Source organism: Hemicordylus capensis, chromosome 4 (assembly GCF_027244095.1).
Source record: "Hemicordylus capensis ecotype Gifberg chromosome 4, rHemCap1.1.pri, whole genome shotgun sequence".
NCBI classification, from domain to species: Eukaryota; Metazoa; Chordata; class Lepidosauria; order Squamata; family Cordylidae; genus Hemicordylus; species Hemicordylus capensis.
Window position 1 is genome coordinate 70,118,448 of NC_069660.1, and position 16,393 is coordinate 70,134,840.

Consider the following 16,393-nt stretch of genomic DNA (forward strand, 5'->3'; position numbering starts at 1 on the left):
GGTATAGAAAAATGTTAAATAAATACATAAAATAAACTATCTCATCTCTTATTATGATCTAGTCAACTATGCTTCAGTAATTAAATATGTTCTAAGTATAAAGCACAACACACAAAGCATCATAATGCAACCTATAGTTACTTCTTTTTAAATAACCTAATTAATAGATTTTTGTTCCTGTTAACAAAATATATTAGTGTTATAAGTCCATCATGAAAATAATACATCACTTTTAGTCATCATTTTGGTGCTGATTTTTTTTTTTAAATGACAATGAAAAATGTACCTTGATACATAGCATTTTAAAATTCAGCTCAATCAAATTGAGGGAGAAAATAACTCTACCAATTTTTCATCAACAATGAAAGTTACTCTTTTCATGAAAATGATCCCTGACTAGAAGAGAGTCTTCTGACCATGGGAGTGTGGAATTTGAGGTGGCCTGTGGCTTATTTTGGAATGTGCAAGACCAGTTTCTTATTTGCTCAAATATATACTGGCCATTCCTGAGCAGGTGGGGTGGGGGGGAGTTTGTTTAGCAATGTCCTGTGCAGAAACAAAGCAATGGGTCACCATCAGACATTCTGTGGCTACATCTTGTAGGGGACAGTTTTCTGGTTGTGGAGTTTTCTGGTTTGTGGTAGTCCAAGACTTATTTTACAATGTAATGTCCCCAGTTTCTTAATGGTTTGTGTGACAAGGGATCATGGCATGTCAGTGTGAACAGCACTTTGGCTGAATCACTGGGTGTCCAATAGAGGAAAGTCTCCTGTCATGGTGGTTAACTTCAAATTCAGCACAGACAAAGCTGTCTGCATGTACTACTACTGTGTGAAACTTTCTACTCAGCCATTCTGGAGTTAGAACAAGGAGTGAAAAAGGGAGGAAGTGCTCCAAGGCACAATTTCCTCCAAACAAGGCATGAACAATGGACAGTGTGGGAGTTTCAATTGCTGCACTTTTTGTAACTTTCTGCCACGACACAAGCAGCTTATAGCACTTTGTTTTAAAAGCTTTTTCAAAAATTAATTAAAAACTGATGGGTTAACCAATTACCTTCAAATTCAATGCACATAGTACTCTCATCACATATTGTGAATATTGTGAAAAGGTTCAACAGTCTAGGCTCCAGGTGTCCCACTCCAATCAGCTAATCAATCCATAACACCTGCAAAGGGTTCCTGAGCCTTTAAATGGTCTCTCAGTCTGGTTCATTAGGAATCACAATCATGGGAAAGACTGCTGACTTGACAGTTGTGCAGAAAACCATCATTGACACCCTCCATACGGAGGGAAAGCCTCAAAAGGTAATTGCAAAAGAAGTTGGATGTTCCCAAAGTGCTGTATCAAAGCACATTAATAGAAAGTTATGTGGAAGGGGAAAGTGTGGAAGAAAAAGGTGCACAAGCAGCAGGGATGACCGCAGCCTGGAGAGGATTGTCAGGAAAAGGCCATTCAAAAGTGTTGGGGACTTTCACAAGGAGTGGACTGAGGCTGGAGTTAGTGCATCAAGAGCCACCACACACAGACGGATCCTGGACATGGGCTTCAAATTTCGTATTCCTCTTGTCAAGCCGCTCCTGAACAACAAACAACGTCAGAAGCGTCTTACCTGGGCTCAAGAAAAAAAGAACTGGTCTGTTGCCTAATATATAGTACCTTATTGTGAAGTACTTTTAGATTCTAGCAATAACTTCTGGGGAAGGACAGGAATCCAGTCTCACCAACTGTTCTATTGTGATATACAGTGCAATCCCATGCATGTCTACTCAGAGGTAAACCCTGTTGGGTTTAACAGGGCTTACTTCTAGGAAAGTGTGTACAGGCTTGCAGCCTTGCTATACACCATGGCCAGGAGCCTGACTTAGTCCTACTCAGAGTAGACCCAATGGCATACAGCGATCCCTCACCAACCGTAAGGGTTCTGTCCCTGCAAAACCTTGCCACTGGCAAATTCACAGTTGGGGATCAACTGAAATCAATGGGAAATGGGGGGGAATGGGGAACTGCAGTCACAAAAAGACTGAAAAATCAAAGAAAAACTACAAAAAATTGGCCAAAAATCACCCAGAATCCCTTAAAACAACCAAGAACAAACAAGAGGAGTGAGCATATTGAACCTCTAATACATTGTTTTATTTTATTTTATTTTATAACATTTAACATTTAACTTTTAAGTTTGATCTGAACTCTTGGGGCAGTTTACAAAAATATATATTATATACAAAACACAAATGAACACTTCAAACATCTAACAAAGTGGGAAATGGCCTATGAAAGCTTATGCAGCAATAAAATGATTAGTCTTCAAGGTGCTAAAGGACTCTTTGTTGTTTTTTGCTACAACCAAGTAGCACAGCCATTCATCTGGAATGAGTTCCATATCCCATACATGATAAACTAACATACAAGCTCAACATTTCCCTAATTCAATTTTAATAATATGACACAGCTAATTTATTTGGGGGCTTTGGAACCCCTTAGGGCTCAGAGATCCCTGGCACTAAATTAAAAAATAATACTCACACTGGCACATTTTAGGTAATAAATCTAAAGAGCTGTCACAAATTGATGTTTCAATAAGAGACATTTAAGAGCAAATTGATAAGCTAGACAGAGATAGGTCACAAGGAACAGATGGTATTCACTCAAAGATGCTGAAGAATCTCTCAAAAATGAAATTACAAAACTACTAACTGTAAAATCAGCTTATGTGCCCGAGGTCTAGAGGATAACTAAAGTAATGCACATTTTGGTTTTGTGAGTATGTGTATTTTAGAAAGCTATAGAGTTGTTTGTGAACTGTAGGATAATGAGTCACTTCAGTCTCAAGAAAATTGGTAAAAATTGTAGTAGTTAGGAGTGGATTGGTACAGCCCACCCACAGGGTGACCTTATAGAACAGCCTCACTAAAAACAGAGTTCCTGCACAGCCCTGCTAAGACTACATTTAAAATCAGAACTCACACTATGCCTTATGAGAGGACCAAGGCCTGAAAAATATGACGAATTAGGACTGAGGCTGACAACAGGCTAAATCCTGAAACTCAAGCTCTGCTGTAGGAGGGACAAAACAGGCTGCTGAGGTCTAGAGTTGGACTTGAGCCAGAGCTGAGACTTCAGCTCACAATGTGATGATATAGGACTCAGAAAGAAAGTACCTGGGGCAACATCTAACAAGACAGTAGTTTCAAGGAGTTTTTCTGAAATGCCAAGGTGGTCACCAAAGCTCATCAGTCTTAGAAGAGCTCCAAAGACAAAAGTTCTAAGGAAGGGCGTGTAGAAACATTCCTCAAGGATAGGTTTCCTGGGGTTAGATGAGATAAAGAAAGGGAAGCAGATCAGATAAGATAAAGAAAGGGAAGCTGAGGAAGAGGAGGAAGCTAACATCGGTTGGATGCACAGACACTAATCTGCGCTCAATCCTGCAGAAAACTTCTTTGAAATCCAAGTAGTAAATTGGCCTGGGACAGCAACACAGAAATAAAAGCTATCTAGGAGTAGTTCTGAAGGACACCGTAGAGGAGGCCCTACCTCTGTAAACACCCCATGTGATTATAATGTTTCTTCATCATTGCTTTTTCCCAACACAATGCTGTCTTCCTCACTGCTGGTCCAATCATTTTTCCAGGTAGAGAGAGAAGGGAAAGCAGGATAATTTCTACCTGAAAGCAACTCCACAATGAAAAGGGTTGGAACCAATGCAGGAAAGAAGCAATTATTGTGGACTTGGAGGATGGTGGCCACTGCTGGGCAGGTGCCTGAAGCAAATGTCTGCCTTAACATTGAGGTGAATGGCCCTGGGGATGCTGCAGTGCTGAAAACAACCAAGAGCCTGACCTTCCAATGCAAAACACTGCACATTCCAAATAATGTTGTGTGTGCACCACAAGGGAGGGGAGGTTTTTGAGATCTTCCCTCCTTCTGCAGCCCTCTGTGCCTCCCAAACATATGCTCCTGAGTAGGGATGTGCAAAAAATTGGAAAACCCGGATTGGTTTGGGTTGAACCAAACCAGGTCCAGTTTTGTGCACACCTGAACTGGGCCTGGTTTGGCTTGAATTCAAACCCAGATCAGAGGAGAGGAGGGTTCAAGATTGTAGATCTGAGAGATTCCCCTTTACCAGTACAGGGGGAGAGGTGACCAGGGGATCTAAAGAAATAGAACTGGGGTGGGAGGGAAGGAAAAATTTACCTTGAATTTGCCATCGCTGGCTGCAGTGGCCTTGGGGGTGGTGGTGGGGTTTGGGGCCCATGCGCATGCATGACAGGGGAAAAATGGATGCTGCACATGTGCAGAGGCCAATTTTTTGCCACCACGCACACACAGAGGCTCAAAACAAGTCTGAACCAGGACTGCCCATTCAGGTGGGGGTGGGGGGAGTCCCCGCAGCTGCAAATTCAAGGCAAATTTTTATTTTCCTCCTGGCCCAACTCTATTTCTTTAGATCCCCTGGTCCCCTCCTTTAATGGTAAAAGGGAACCCTTACCGGATTCCCCTTTACTAATGATTTTTGAGACAGTTTGAGTCGAATTGGATCTGGTCTGGCTCAACCCAAACTCTCTCAAGCTGAATGGCTCGAAGTCAAGCAGGCTCACAAACCCCTACCCCTGAGGACTATGGGATCTCCATAGGATTTTTTCCAGAAGGCTAAAAGGGCTGCAGAAGGAAGGGAGGACTTCTGAAAATCACCCCTCCGCCATTTTGCATGTAAAATGTTATTCAGTGCATGCAATGTTTGTCTGGATTGTTTCCATTGTTCTTAGCTGTACAGATACATCTTAGGGAAGATCCAAGACAAAGGGATGTTTTACTTCACTAATCTACCAGAAATCTTTCTGGATGTTTGGACCAAATCCTAAAACCTACTGTCTCAGTAAATGAGTGCTTTGGACAGAGCACACTATTTTATTATTAGTCATGTCACAAACTATGACATCAATCTGGCAAGAGAGGGAGACACAACTCTGGCACTGCAGGCAAACGTCATTGCAAATATTTAGGATTACAGGGTAGACTGTGAACAGGATGATGTTACAAAACTAAATGACTTGGCAGTGAAATGTCAAATGAAATTCAATGCAATTTGTGCAAAGTAATGTACACTGGAAATAACTATTTAGTGTAAGTATACAATATTGAGCTATAAATCGCCTTTTAGAAAACAGATTTTGGAGTCACTGCACACTACTGAAATAAACAGCCACTTAAATGCATTACAGTAGTCAAAATGGCAAATAGAAAAGTCTGAATCTATTAGGGAAGTAACAAAAGTAACAAAAGAAAAAGCTAACAATGTCCATATTAAGAGAGGCAGAGCCGTAATAATGAGTGACTTCAATTACCCTCACATAGACAGGACAAATTCATGTACAGGTATTGACAGAGAGGCCGGATTTCTAGATAAGCTAAATGACTGTGCCTTAGAACAGTTGGTCATAGAACCAACCAGAGAAAAGGCAACCTTGGACTTAATCCTGAGTGGTGCCCAGAACCTGGTCCGAAATGTTTGAGCAGTAGAACCATTGGGAAACAGTGACCATAGTGTCATCCAATTCAGTTTATATGTGAGTGGCCAAGGACATCCAACAGAGATGAGTCAGACTTCTGTAGTGGATTAAAGCCTTTGTCTCAGCAGAGGTGAACCTAGGTAATTTTGGGGCCTGAAGGCTTTTTGAGGCCCCCCTCCCCTGCAAATTAAGCATCATTATGTTTGATGGGGCAACCACACCACCCAGGACAGACTAAAGAGGACTTGGGGGGCCCCAGGGGCTGTGGAGGCCCTGGACATCAGCCTGGAAGTCCAGGGGTAAGAGCGCCTCTGTGTCTCAGAGCAAGCTCACGTGAGGGAAATAAATTCTGAATCATCCCTGCTTAGCTGCTTGGCTAAGCTTCTCCTAAAACTATCCTGTATTATCAGTAGGTTCAAAATGCTGCCACCAAGCACCCTAAAACTTGCAGAGAACCAGACCCATGGATTGGGTACTGTAATCCAAGGTCCCACTGTAACTGGGTATTGGGCAAATACAAAAAAACTTCCACGTGTAAGCTTACAAGGGATGAGAAAACTGATAGCTGCTGAACATCTGAGGACATGATTATGCCAGAGAAAAATCCCCTCCCCACCCCCGCTTTCCTTAGTTAAGAACCAACTCAGAGAGGCTTGCAAGAAAAGACTTTAAAAAACAGTTTTATTCAATTACTGCAGACTGCTTCCATCTGAGGCTTTCTCGCTTTCTTAGATACAGTTAATAATACTTAGTAGATTAGAAAAATAGGTTGTCTTAGGCATGTTTAAATGTTTATAGAATCCTTTGCAACACTCTAGGTAGGATGGGCATAGGCTAGTGATTCTTATTTCAATTACGTTGCAGGTAAACGATAATAATAAAGTATCAGGAAAATGCAAACACATGCACAGCAAAATAATATAAGTTTCTAATGCAAAGTCTGACTAAACAAACCTTTCCCTAAATTAATCTTGCTGAAACCAAAGCCCAGGCTTCCTTTCCTTGAACTCACCAAACGCAAGATGAGAATTCAAGCTTCCTGCCCTCCTATCTTTCAAGGATCTGCAGAATCATTCTTCTACAGCCAACCTCCATGGCCACATGTCCTCCTGTGAGCACCTCCAGCCTAGCTTCTTTTCTAACAAACAACTTCCTCACAAAAGCTCTATTGTTCCCACCCACTTGATGTGCTGATTGGCTGAGCCCTGGAGTTCACCAGCCTGTCAGTCAAGACAGGGTTCACTTCTGGTTAACATTTTGGGGAGGGAGGTGGGGGGAGTCTGATCACTACAACTTCAGAAGAGGAAACTTCTAAAAAATGAGGGAACTGGTAAAAAGGAAGCTGAAAGGGCAAGTCAGGAGGGTCAAATCACTCCAGAAAGCATGGAAATTATTTAAAACCACAAGAATAGAAGTTGAGTTGGCACGTACACCTAGAAGGAGGAAAGGTACTACCAAGTTCAAGAGGACACCAGCATGGTTAACTAGTAGAGGCAGGGGGAAGCTATAAAAGGGAAGAAGACTTCCTTCAGAAAATGAAAGTACTGCCCAAATGAAGAGAACAGGAAGGAACTCTGGCAAAAGAAAACACAAGGTGGGAATAAGGGATTCAAAACAATAAGGGATTAAAAAAGAGAGTTTGAGGAGCATATAGCTAGAAGTGTCAGGGGTAATAACAAAAACTTCTTAAATATATCAGAAGCAGAAAACCTGCCTGGGAGGTGGCTGGACCCTTAGACGATCAGGGCGTGAAAGAGATTATTAAGGAGGATATGGAGATTGCAGAGGAGCTGAATGAGTTCTTTCCATCTGTCTTCACAGAAAAGGATACTGACCGTATACCCACTCTGGAACTGAGCTTCTCAGGCTTGGAGGCTGAATAACTGGGCCAATTTGAGATGAAGAGAGAGTGTGTTCTAAACTGTCTTGAAAATCTAAAAATGTATGGATGCCAGATGGCATCCACCCAAGAGTTCTGAAAGATCTCATATGTGAAATTGCTGATCTCCCTAGCAAAAATATATAACCTGTCCCTACAATCAGGCTCTATACCAGAGGATTGTAAAGTAGCTAATGTAACTCTGATTTTCAAAAAGGGATCTGGGGGGATCCAAGAATCTACAGGCTGGTTAGCTTAACGTCTGTGCTGGGTAAATTGACGGAAAGCATACTTAAGGATAAAATTGTTAATCATATAGAAGATAGGCCTTGCTGAAGGAGAACCAGCATTCTGCAAGGGTAAGTCACAGGGATGTGCAAAACACTTTGTTGTCGAGATGTTTTGACTTGAAATGGGCGTTTTTGAGTGTTTCGAGCTTGAAACAAAACACCTTTATATAAAGGGCCTCTTTTGAGTTCATTTTGATTCAAAAATGTTGAATCAAATAAAAAATGAATCAAACCCTCATTTCACTTCAAAATTTCAACATTCTGAGTGCCCTTTTGGAGGCCTGTTTCCCCCCTTGCTGATTGGTTTCCTGGCATTGGCTTCCAATTGGCTTGCAATCTCTTTGCTTCTTGGTTGGTTGGTTTATCATACAAATTAAGTGTTGTCATGGGCAACAGTGCCCCATGTTGGCAGGGAGGGGGAAAACAAAAGGAGGGAATTTCAAAATGTATTTAAAGGGACTGGGAGGCAGAGAGAGCCCTCATACGGTGCCTTTCTTGAAGAGGATACATCAGCAGAGGAGGAAGGAATCAAGGAAAATTTGATTTTGTGATTTTCTCACCACCAGGTATAATATGCTGGGTTTGTTTGTGAGATAGTGTTGTGGTGAGACATGGACAGTAGCTAGTGTGTGTGTGTGAAATATGTTGATTGCTGTGATGAGCTCCATGTCTGGCCTTGAGACTAACTTGTGCTTCATTCACTGCTCTGGTCTGCTCTGCAATCTGCACTGCAAGGTGTACTCAGTCAAAATGTGGCTGAAGACGTTGCTCTAGTAGAGCTTATGGCTATGTTTGCTGGTAACTAAGGGTGCTGCTTTGGCAGCTGTTGCAGTGCTAGGAAGTAAGGAGTCATAATTGTGTGAGTGAGAGTAATTTGTGCCAATGATGTTACTGCAGTGCAGGCACTGTGGCTGGTAGTAGATTCTGGGTCAATTATTCTTTTTTGGTCTCTGTCTGAAATGTGTGTCTTGTGTTGGGAGGGTCAAATTCCATGATGAGTGCTACCTACCACCCCACCAACAAAATATATGGGCAAGCGGGCAATTTAAAACAAATTCTTAACCTTTCCCCAAAACTCCTATAGGATCCTATGGGGGTTTGGGGGAAAGGTTAAAAATTTATTTAAAATTGCCTGCTGCTTATCCATTTCTTCTGTGGGTTTGGTGGGTAGATAATACCCATCATACTCTACCACACAATCTACTTGGTGTCCCTAGGAGCTACTCATGGGGAACAAAGGGGTGTTTTAAGTTCCCCATTGTTCCCTATGGTTGAAACAGTAAAATGTTTCAAGTTTGTTTCATCTAAACAACCGGTTTGACCACTATTTTGATGGAACATTTCAGCCATCTGCATTTTTTCCGAGCGCAAAACAAAATGCAAAATCTGTTTTGTACACATTCCTAGCAAGTCTTGCCTCACTAACATTCTGGCATTCTTTTGAAAGTGTCAGCAGGCATGTGGATAAAGATGATCTGGATGACATAGTATACATGGACTTCCAAAAAGCTTTTGACAAAGTTCCCCACCAAAGGCTCTTGACTAAACTTAGCAGTCATGGGATAAGTGAACAGGTTCATGCATGAATTGGTAACTGGTTGAAGGACAGGAAACAGAGGGTCGGAATAAATGGACAATTTTCACAATGGAGGGAAGTAAGAAGTGGGTACCCCAGGGTTCTGTACTGGGGTCAGTGATCTTTAACTTATTCATAAATTATCTAGAAGTTGGGGTAAGCAGCATAGTGGAAAAATTTGCAGATGACACTAAATTACTTAGGTAATGAAATCCACAACAGATTGTGAGGAGCTAAAAGGATCTCTCCAAACTGGGGGAGAGGATTACAAAATGGCAAATGTGGTTCAGTATAAGCACATGTAAAGTGATGCATGTTGGGGTAACCCATCCCCCCCCACTTCACATATTCATTGATGGGATCTGAGCTCTCAGTGACTAACCAGAAGAGAGATCTTGGGGTCGTGGTGCACAGCTTATTGAAAGTGTTAGTTCAGAGTTCGGCAGATATGAAAAAAGTAAATTCTATGCTAGGGATCATTAGGAAGGGGATTGAAAATAAAAATGCTAATATTATAACGCGTTATACAAATCTATAGTGCAGCCACATTTGGAGTACTGTGTACAGTTCTTGTCATTGTACTTGAAGGAGGACATGACTATGAGGTGACTATGGGGAGATATGATTGAGGTATATAATATTATGCATGGAGTAGAGAGAGTGGACAGAGAGAAATTTTTCTCTCTCTCTCATAACTTTTGAACCAGGGGTCAACCCATGAAACTGAAGGCTAGGAAAATTTAGGACCAACAAGAAGAAATACTTTTTCACACAGCACATAATTAAATAATGGAATTCTCTGCCACGGGATGCAGTGATCGCCACTACCTTGGATGGCTTAGACAAATTCATGGAGGACAGATCTGTCAATGGCTACTAGTTTGATGGCTACAGGCTGTCTCCAGGCTCAGAGGCAAGATGCCTCTAAATACCAGTTACAAGGGAGCAACAGCAAGAGAGAGGCCATGCCCTCACCTCTCATCTGTGGGCTTTTAAGAGGCATCTGGTAGGCCACTGTGAGAAACAGGATACTGGTCTAGATAGACCTCGGGTCTGATCCAATAGGGCTGTCCTTTATGTTCTTAAGACTCAGAACTGTGAGAACAAATTGATTCCATGTCCTGATCTATTAATCACACACAAAAAAGATAGCATACATTGGCAAAATGTTTTCAAAGAAAGAGTGGGGCGGGAATCAAAGCAAGGACAATTCATATAATGAGGTAATGTCTTACTACATTATGACTTACCAACCGAGAAGGGTAGCACAGTTGTCTGGAAACACAGTGAAAAGTCTCCCAGAGAAAAGGCATTCATGAGCAATGTATGACAATCCTCTGCATTAACAGTGTTCCCAGTGTGTGATCAAGACTAGGGATGTGCACAAAACCGGTTTGCCCGGTTCGGTTCGAATTTGAACCAGGTTCAAACCAGGAGGGGGTGGTTCGGTTTTGGTTTTGCTCAAACCTCCCCCTGGTTCGGTTCGAATTTGAACTGTTTCGAACCGGTTCAGACAGCCAAAAATTGGTAGGATGGTAGCTGACACCAAGGGGTACTTGCCACCCAAACCCCAAAGCAATCGGACGCTCGTACGATTTTTTATGAATTTTTGAAAATTATTTTTATTTATTTCTCATAGGGTATAATGGGACTTGAACCAGCCCATTATTCCTTATTGTGGAGCACCCATGGGTGCCAACAACCATGCAAACCCTGAAGCAATTGGACACCCCTATGATTTTTTAAGAATATTTGAAATATTTTTAATTATTTTTCTCATAGTGTATAATGGGACCAGAACCAGCCCATATCCCCTATTATGGAGCACCTAGGGGCACAAAGGTGGTGTGGGTGGTAGACAACCAGGGGTGCCTACTATCCACAAAGTTCCAAGGCAATCGGACACTCCTCTGATTATTGGTGAATTTTAAAATTATTTTGGAATTCCTCATAGAGAATAATGAGGATTGCAGCAAATGTATAGCTTCACGTCGGGGAGAAAGGGGTGTCCTAGAGTGGAGTGTGGTGGGTGGTAGTTCCCAAGGTGGGCAAGGAAGCTATCAGAATTATTTGAAAGGAATTGGGCAAAAGGCTGATTTTTAAGTGATTTTTGAAGTTTATGCGTCTTTAAGGTTTTTCTCCATAAAGAAGCATGGAGGTGTCAGCAAATGTATAGCTTCATGCCGGGGGCAAAGGGGTTGCCTAGAGCAGAGTGTGGTGGGTGGTAGTGCCCAAGGGGGGCCAGGTAGCTATTAGAATTATTTGAAAGGAATTGGGCAAAGGGCTGATTTTTATGTAATTTTTGAAGTTTATGTGTCTTTAAGGTTAGCAATGAGAGTGGATTCATAGTTTCTCATTGAAAATCTTATATGCTACCAAATAATCTACACTCAGAACACTTCAGAAACAACAAAACCCAGTACCCCATGGGTTAGCAACCCATGGAGGTGGTTGGCACCCTCACTCTGGGCCACCCCAGCACCCCCCAAGTGCAGTTATGGGGCTGCTGAAACCTCCATTCTTCCCTATGGAGAAAAACCTTAAAGCCACTTGTGGGGTGCTGGGGTGGCTCAGAGTGAGTGGTGGTCTAGTGCAAAGAGCACCCACCACACTCCACTCTAGGACACCCCTTTCTCCCCAACGTGAAGCTATACATTTGCTGCAATCCTCATTATTCTCTATGAGGAATTTTTGGTGTCTGAGCCAGTTAGTGGTCAGACATAACCAGGAGGAGGAATGAGCAAGTAAGGTCCCCCCCCTCCACCGCTGGCCGCTTTGGTCCATCACCTGCCTAAGCATAATAGATACACCCAGGAAGAGGAGGGAGCAACCTGCCCCTACCTTCCTTGCTCACTCCTCCCCTTGGTTGTGTCAGTTTCACCTGTCTGATGGACATAACCAGGAAGAAGAGTAAGTAAGCAAGCAAGCAGGAGTAAGCAACACAGGAAGTTGCCCCCCAACCCACGGAGCAGAGGACACTGCTGGGGATGTGTGGTGAGTCCACACACCCACACACCCATGGAGCAGAGGGCAATCTGGCTCCTAAATTTTTGGGCTGGCTCCAAAAACATTAGGAACGAATACTTAACAATACTGAGAGTGGGCATGGTTAAGTGGTTATTTAAATAAATAAAACTGATCTCCTCCTTTGGCCACAGTCTAGTATTTTTGTCTAGGCCCAAGTGCACACTACTGCATTATTTGAGCTCTGAGGTGTTATGTTGTGAGGGGTGTTAAATCTCCCCTCACAACCCTTCTTCTTTCTCAGTTATCAGACGCAACACAGGGGCGTAGCTATAATAGGACAAGGGGAGACAATTGTCTGGGGGCCCACTGCCTTGGGGGACCCCCCAGAGGCAAGTCACATGACTGACTCCTCCCAGCCATGCACCCGCCTGGGCTTCCTTCAGTTGTATTCATCCTCCGAAATTGATGTGAGTGTTAAGACCTGGAGCTACCAGAACAGTATGTCTTTCTCCAGTACCATTAAATGACTTGCATCGTCCACAATTTACAAAACCTTTAAAATGTATGTGTATGCGTATATATATATATGCACACACACCACACCCCCTAACTATGCTTTTTGTCACCACTATTCAGCTTCATTTTGTTTCTATCTCCTAACAAAGCCATCAGAAAGCTCCTCTCTTGAAAAGATGGCAGCTGGACTGGGAAATTGAAAAGATAATATAGTGGCTATAAGTAATTTGTAAAGTAAAACATACCTCTGAGAGGAACAAGATCCAGTCATAGAAGGAAAGCCTGCCACACATTAACAAAGATTGTGGAGAAGCTTTCCAGCCAAAGATTCTGATTACTATATTAGCCAGTCTCATTTCTGTTTCTGAGCCTATAAATCCTTGGCTTGGGGTCTTTGTAAACCAATATTTTGCAGAACATGGTAGTGATTTTCACTATTCTTCAAGTGGGAGCCACTTTGGTGGGGGTCCTTCAATGTGAGAGCCATTTTCCACTGCTGACCTTCGGACAGTACTATGCTTTTCTCAGGGCTGGGAGGAACCCTGAAAAAAGACGGAGCCCTCTCTTAAGAGCTGAAGAAGGAAAGCACTGGGGAAAACTACACTTCCTAGCACTCTGTGTATGCCTCACAAGATGGTACAGAGATTCAAGAGGGCTCTGTTTCCTTTACAGAAATTCCTAGCTCCCCACCTTGCCAATGCTGGGCAAAACTGCATGGTGAGAAAGGCCATCTCTGCATGGTGCCAGGAGGACTGTGCAGAGTATTCAGCTTTGGCCAAAGCTTCACACAGGCCCAATAAACAATCAGGCAGGAGTCACACTTAGGGTTGATGAGGGCTGCCACTGGTCTGTGGGCTTTTCAGTGAACAACACTGGAATATGGAAGCCATCCCATAGGAAGCAAGATGCCTCCAGGACCTGGCTGGGAAGAGGATTTCACCTCTTTCATGTTCAATACTGTCAACTATCACAGTCTCCTTACTGTCGGGTCTGTGGTTCGATTTGAACTGCCAGCTTACAGCAACAATATAGGCAAACCAAGACAGAGCAATTGATATCACCTTTCCTTTATGGAAGAGCCTGGTGAGATGGTATTTCACCTGGGCCTCAACTACAGTCTCATTTCTCAGCCATTTCTCTCTATGTAGTCCATATCATTATTTGAATATCAACATAACAGAAGCATATTTTTCAACTGCATGCTAAATAAGCTTCAGCCAGAATTCCATTTTCTGTTTTATGACAGTATATGCCATGCAGGTAATATTTACATATTATTTAAGTTTTAAAAGGGTTTATATCATCACTGAAATTCAGTTTAACCTGTTTATTAGGACTCTGAATGCTACACACTATTAGAGAGGGGAAGTAAAAATCTATAGCATACCACACTGCATTATTTCTTTTTTTACTAACAAAATGGAATTCTCCAGTGGTTGGGATTTTGCCAGGACAAAAAGGAAGCAACTCTCTTTCCAGAGAGTGTTTAAGTTGCCAGGAACAGCTGCTTTAATTGAAATGACTTTTTGGATCAAGCTTCATCTTAGTGTTTTATTACACTCTGTATTGTTACATTAAGCTGAAGAGTAGGAGGCCTAGTGTGCTGAGACTGTGCGAGGGCGAGTGAGAAAGTGGGCCGGAAAACACAGCCATGCTGCCAGCTGGGGAATTCAACTGGAGAAAATATCTTTGTTTAAACAGTCAGTCAGGCAGAGAGGGGAATATAAAATGAAATTTTCAGGGAGGGAGAGTCAGCACAGATTAATGGCTAATATAGATTTGTACTCACCAAGGGTTTGGCCTAGACAACACTCCAAACAATTGTGTGTTGAGAGCATAAATTAGTTTCTTTGAAATGTGATGGATCTACTTTATGCTATAAGGGGAGCAATTCATTCTAATGCAATAGTCCAACAGAAGATAAGGGAGAAACATCTCCCATTTGGAGAAGGCCGCTGTCTAAAGCTTGAGGACAGGCAGGTCTGGAACATAGGAAGCTGCCATATACTGAGTCAGCCCATTGGTCTATCTAGCTCAGTATTGTCTACACAGACTGGCAGCAGCCTCTCCAAAGTTGTAGGCAGGAGTCTCTCTCAGCCCTATCTTGGAGAAGCCAGGGAGGGAACTTGAAAGCTTCTGCTCTTCCCAGAGCAGCTCCATCCCCCGAGGGGAATATCTTACAGGACTCACATGTGGTCTCCCATTCAAATGCAACCCAGGCAGACCCTGCTTAGCTAAGGGGATAAGTCATGCTTGCTACCACAAGACCAGGTCTCCTCCCCTTTGTCTGGCTTTGCCCAGCCTCATCACTGCCAGCCCTCACTGTCTATTCGAACAGAGCATGGGTAGGCAAGCATGGCTCTCCAGCTGTTGCTGAACTACAACTCCCATCAGCCCCAACCACAATTTATTGTGGGTGGGGATGATGGAAGTTAGCCATGCTTGCCTACCCCTGCAATAGAGTCTCACAGATTGTAGCAGATGGGGCTGCTGTAGTACCTACACAGGCATATGAATACGAATACGATGAATATTTATATACCGCTTTTCAACCAAAGTTCCCAAAGCAGTTTACATACAGAAATTAATTAATTAATTAAGTGGCTGCCTGTCCCCAAAAGGCTCACAGTCTAAAAAAGAAACATAAGAAAGACACCAACAACAGACACTGGAGGGATGCTGTGCTGGGGTTGGGTAGGGCCAGTTGCTCTCCCCCTGCTAAATAAAGAGAATAACGACTTTTAAAAAGTGCCCCTTTGCTCAGTTAGCAGGGGTTATGTGCTGGTGGATGTACTGAATGCCCTCATGCCTTTGTGCTTGTATAGGAATGGGGGGCTGGCCCAGAATGTGGCCATTTTATCTCAGAATGTGGCTATTTGCCTTTCTCCCCCATCATATGCAGAGAAGCCACAAGTTACTCACTTTCACTGTCGCCACCGGGAGCACTGTAGAAAGACAGGCCCAGGGAGATGATGGCTGCAATTTCCAAGATGATTAAGGTGACATCTTGAAGTGCTTCCCAGACTAACTGCAGGAAGGTTTTGGACTTTTTGGGTGGGATGAAATTCTGCCCAAACGCTTGCCTTCTTTTCTCCAGATCAGTGGGGTTCCCGGACAGGCCTGAAAGCAAAGAAAAAAAGGAGTTATCAAGAAAGCCCAGTTGCTTTGATCCCACTCTTTAGGGGCCAACTTCATTTATCTTCCATAACAGACATGCTCCCACCCCTTAAATGTGGAGGTCTCATGTGGAAGACACTGCTTAGGAACATAGGAATCTACCATATATTGAGTCAGACCATTGGTCTATCTAGCTCAGTATTGTCTTCACAGACTGGCAGCGGCTTCTCCAAGGGTGCAGGCAGGAATGTCTCTCAGCCCTATCTTGGAGAAGCCAGGGAGGAACTTGAAACCTTCTGCTCTTCCCAGAGCGGCTCCATCCCGAGGGGAATATCTTGCAGTGCTCACACATGTAGTCTCCTATTCATATGCAACCAGGGAGGACCCTGCTTAGCAAAGGGGACAATTCATGCTTGCTGCCACAAGACCAGCTCTCCTCTCTTGCAAGGGCATGTTGTAAGCAAAAGAGTACAGTACTATCTAAACAAACCGAAGGCACAGAGAATGAAAGGGTGACTCTGGGATACAAAGAGATGAG

At 43.1% G+C, this 16,393-nt stretch overlaps 1 protein-coding gene across 8 annotated transcripts in view; it reads right to left on the reverse strand.

Moving 5' to 3' along the window:
- Positions 1-16,393, reverse strand: part of ATP2B4 (ATPase plasma membrane Ca2+ transporting 4) — a 234,218-nt gene that overhangs the window by 77,199 nt on the left and 140,626 nt on the right. For all 8 annotated transcript variants that reach the window (XM_053250136.1, XM_053250139.1, XM_053250132.1 and 5 more), the window contains exon 3: positions 15,661-15,858. In XM_053250136.1, the coding sequence (XP_053106111.1) occupies positions 15,661-15,858 (198 nt within the window). The remainder of the gene's footprint in view (positions 1-15,660; positions 15,859-16,393) is intronic.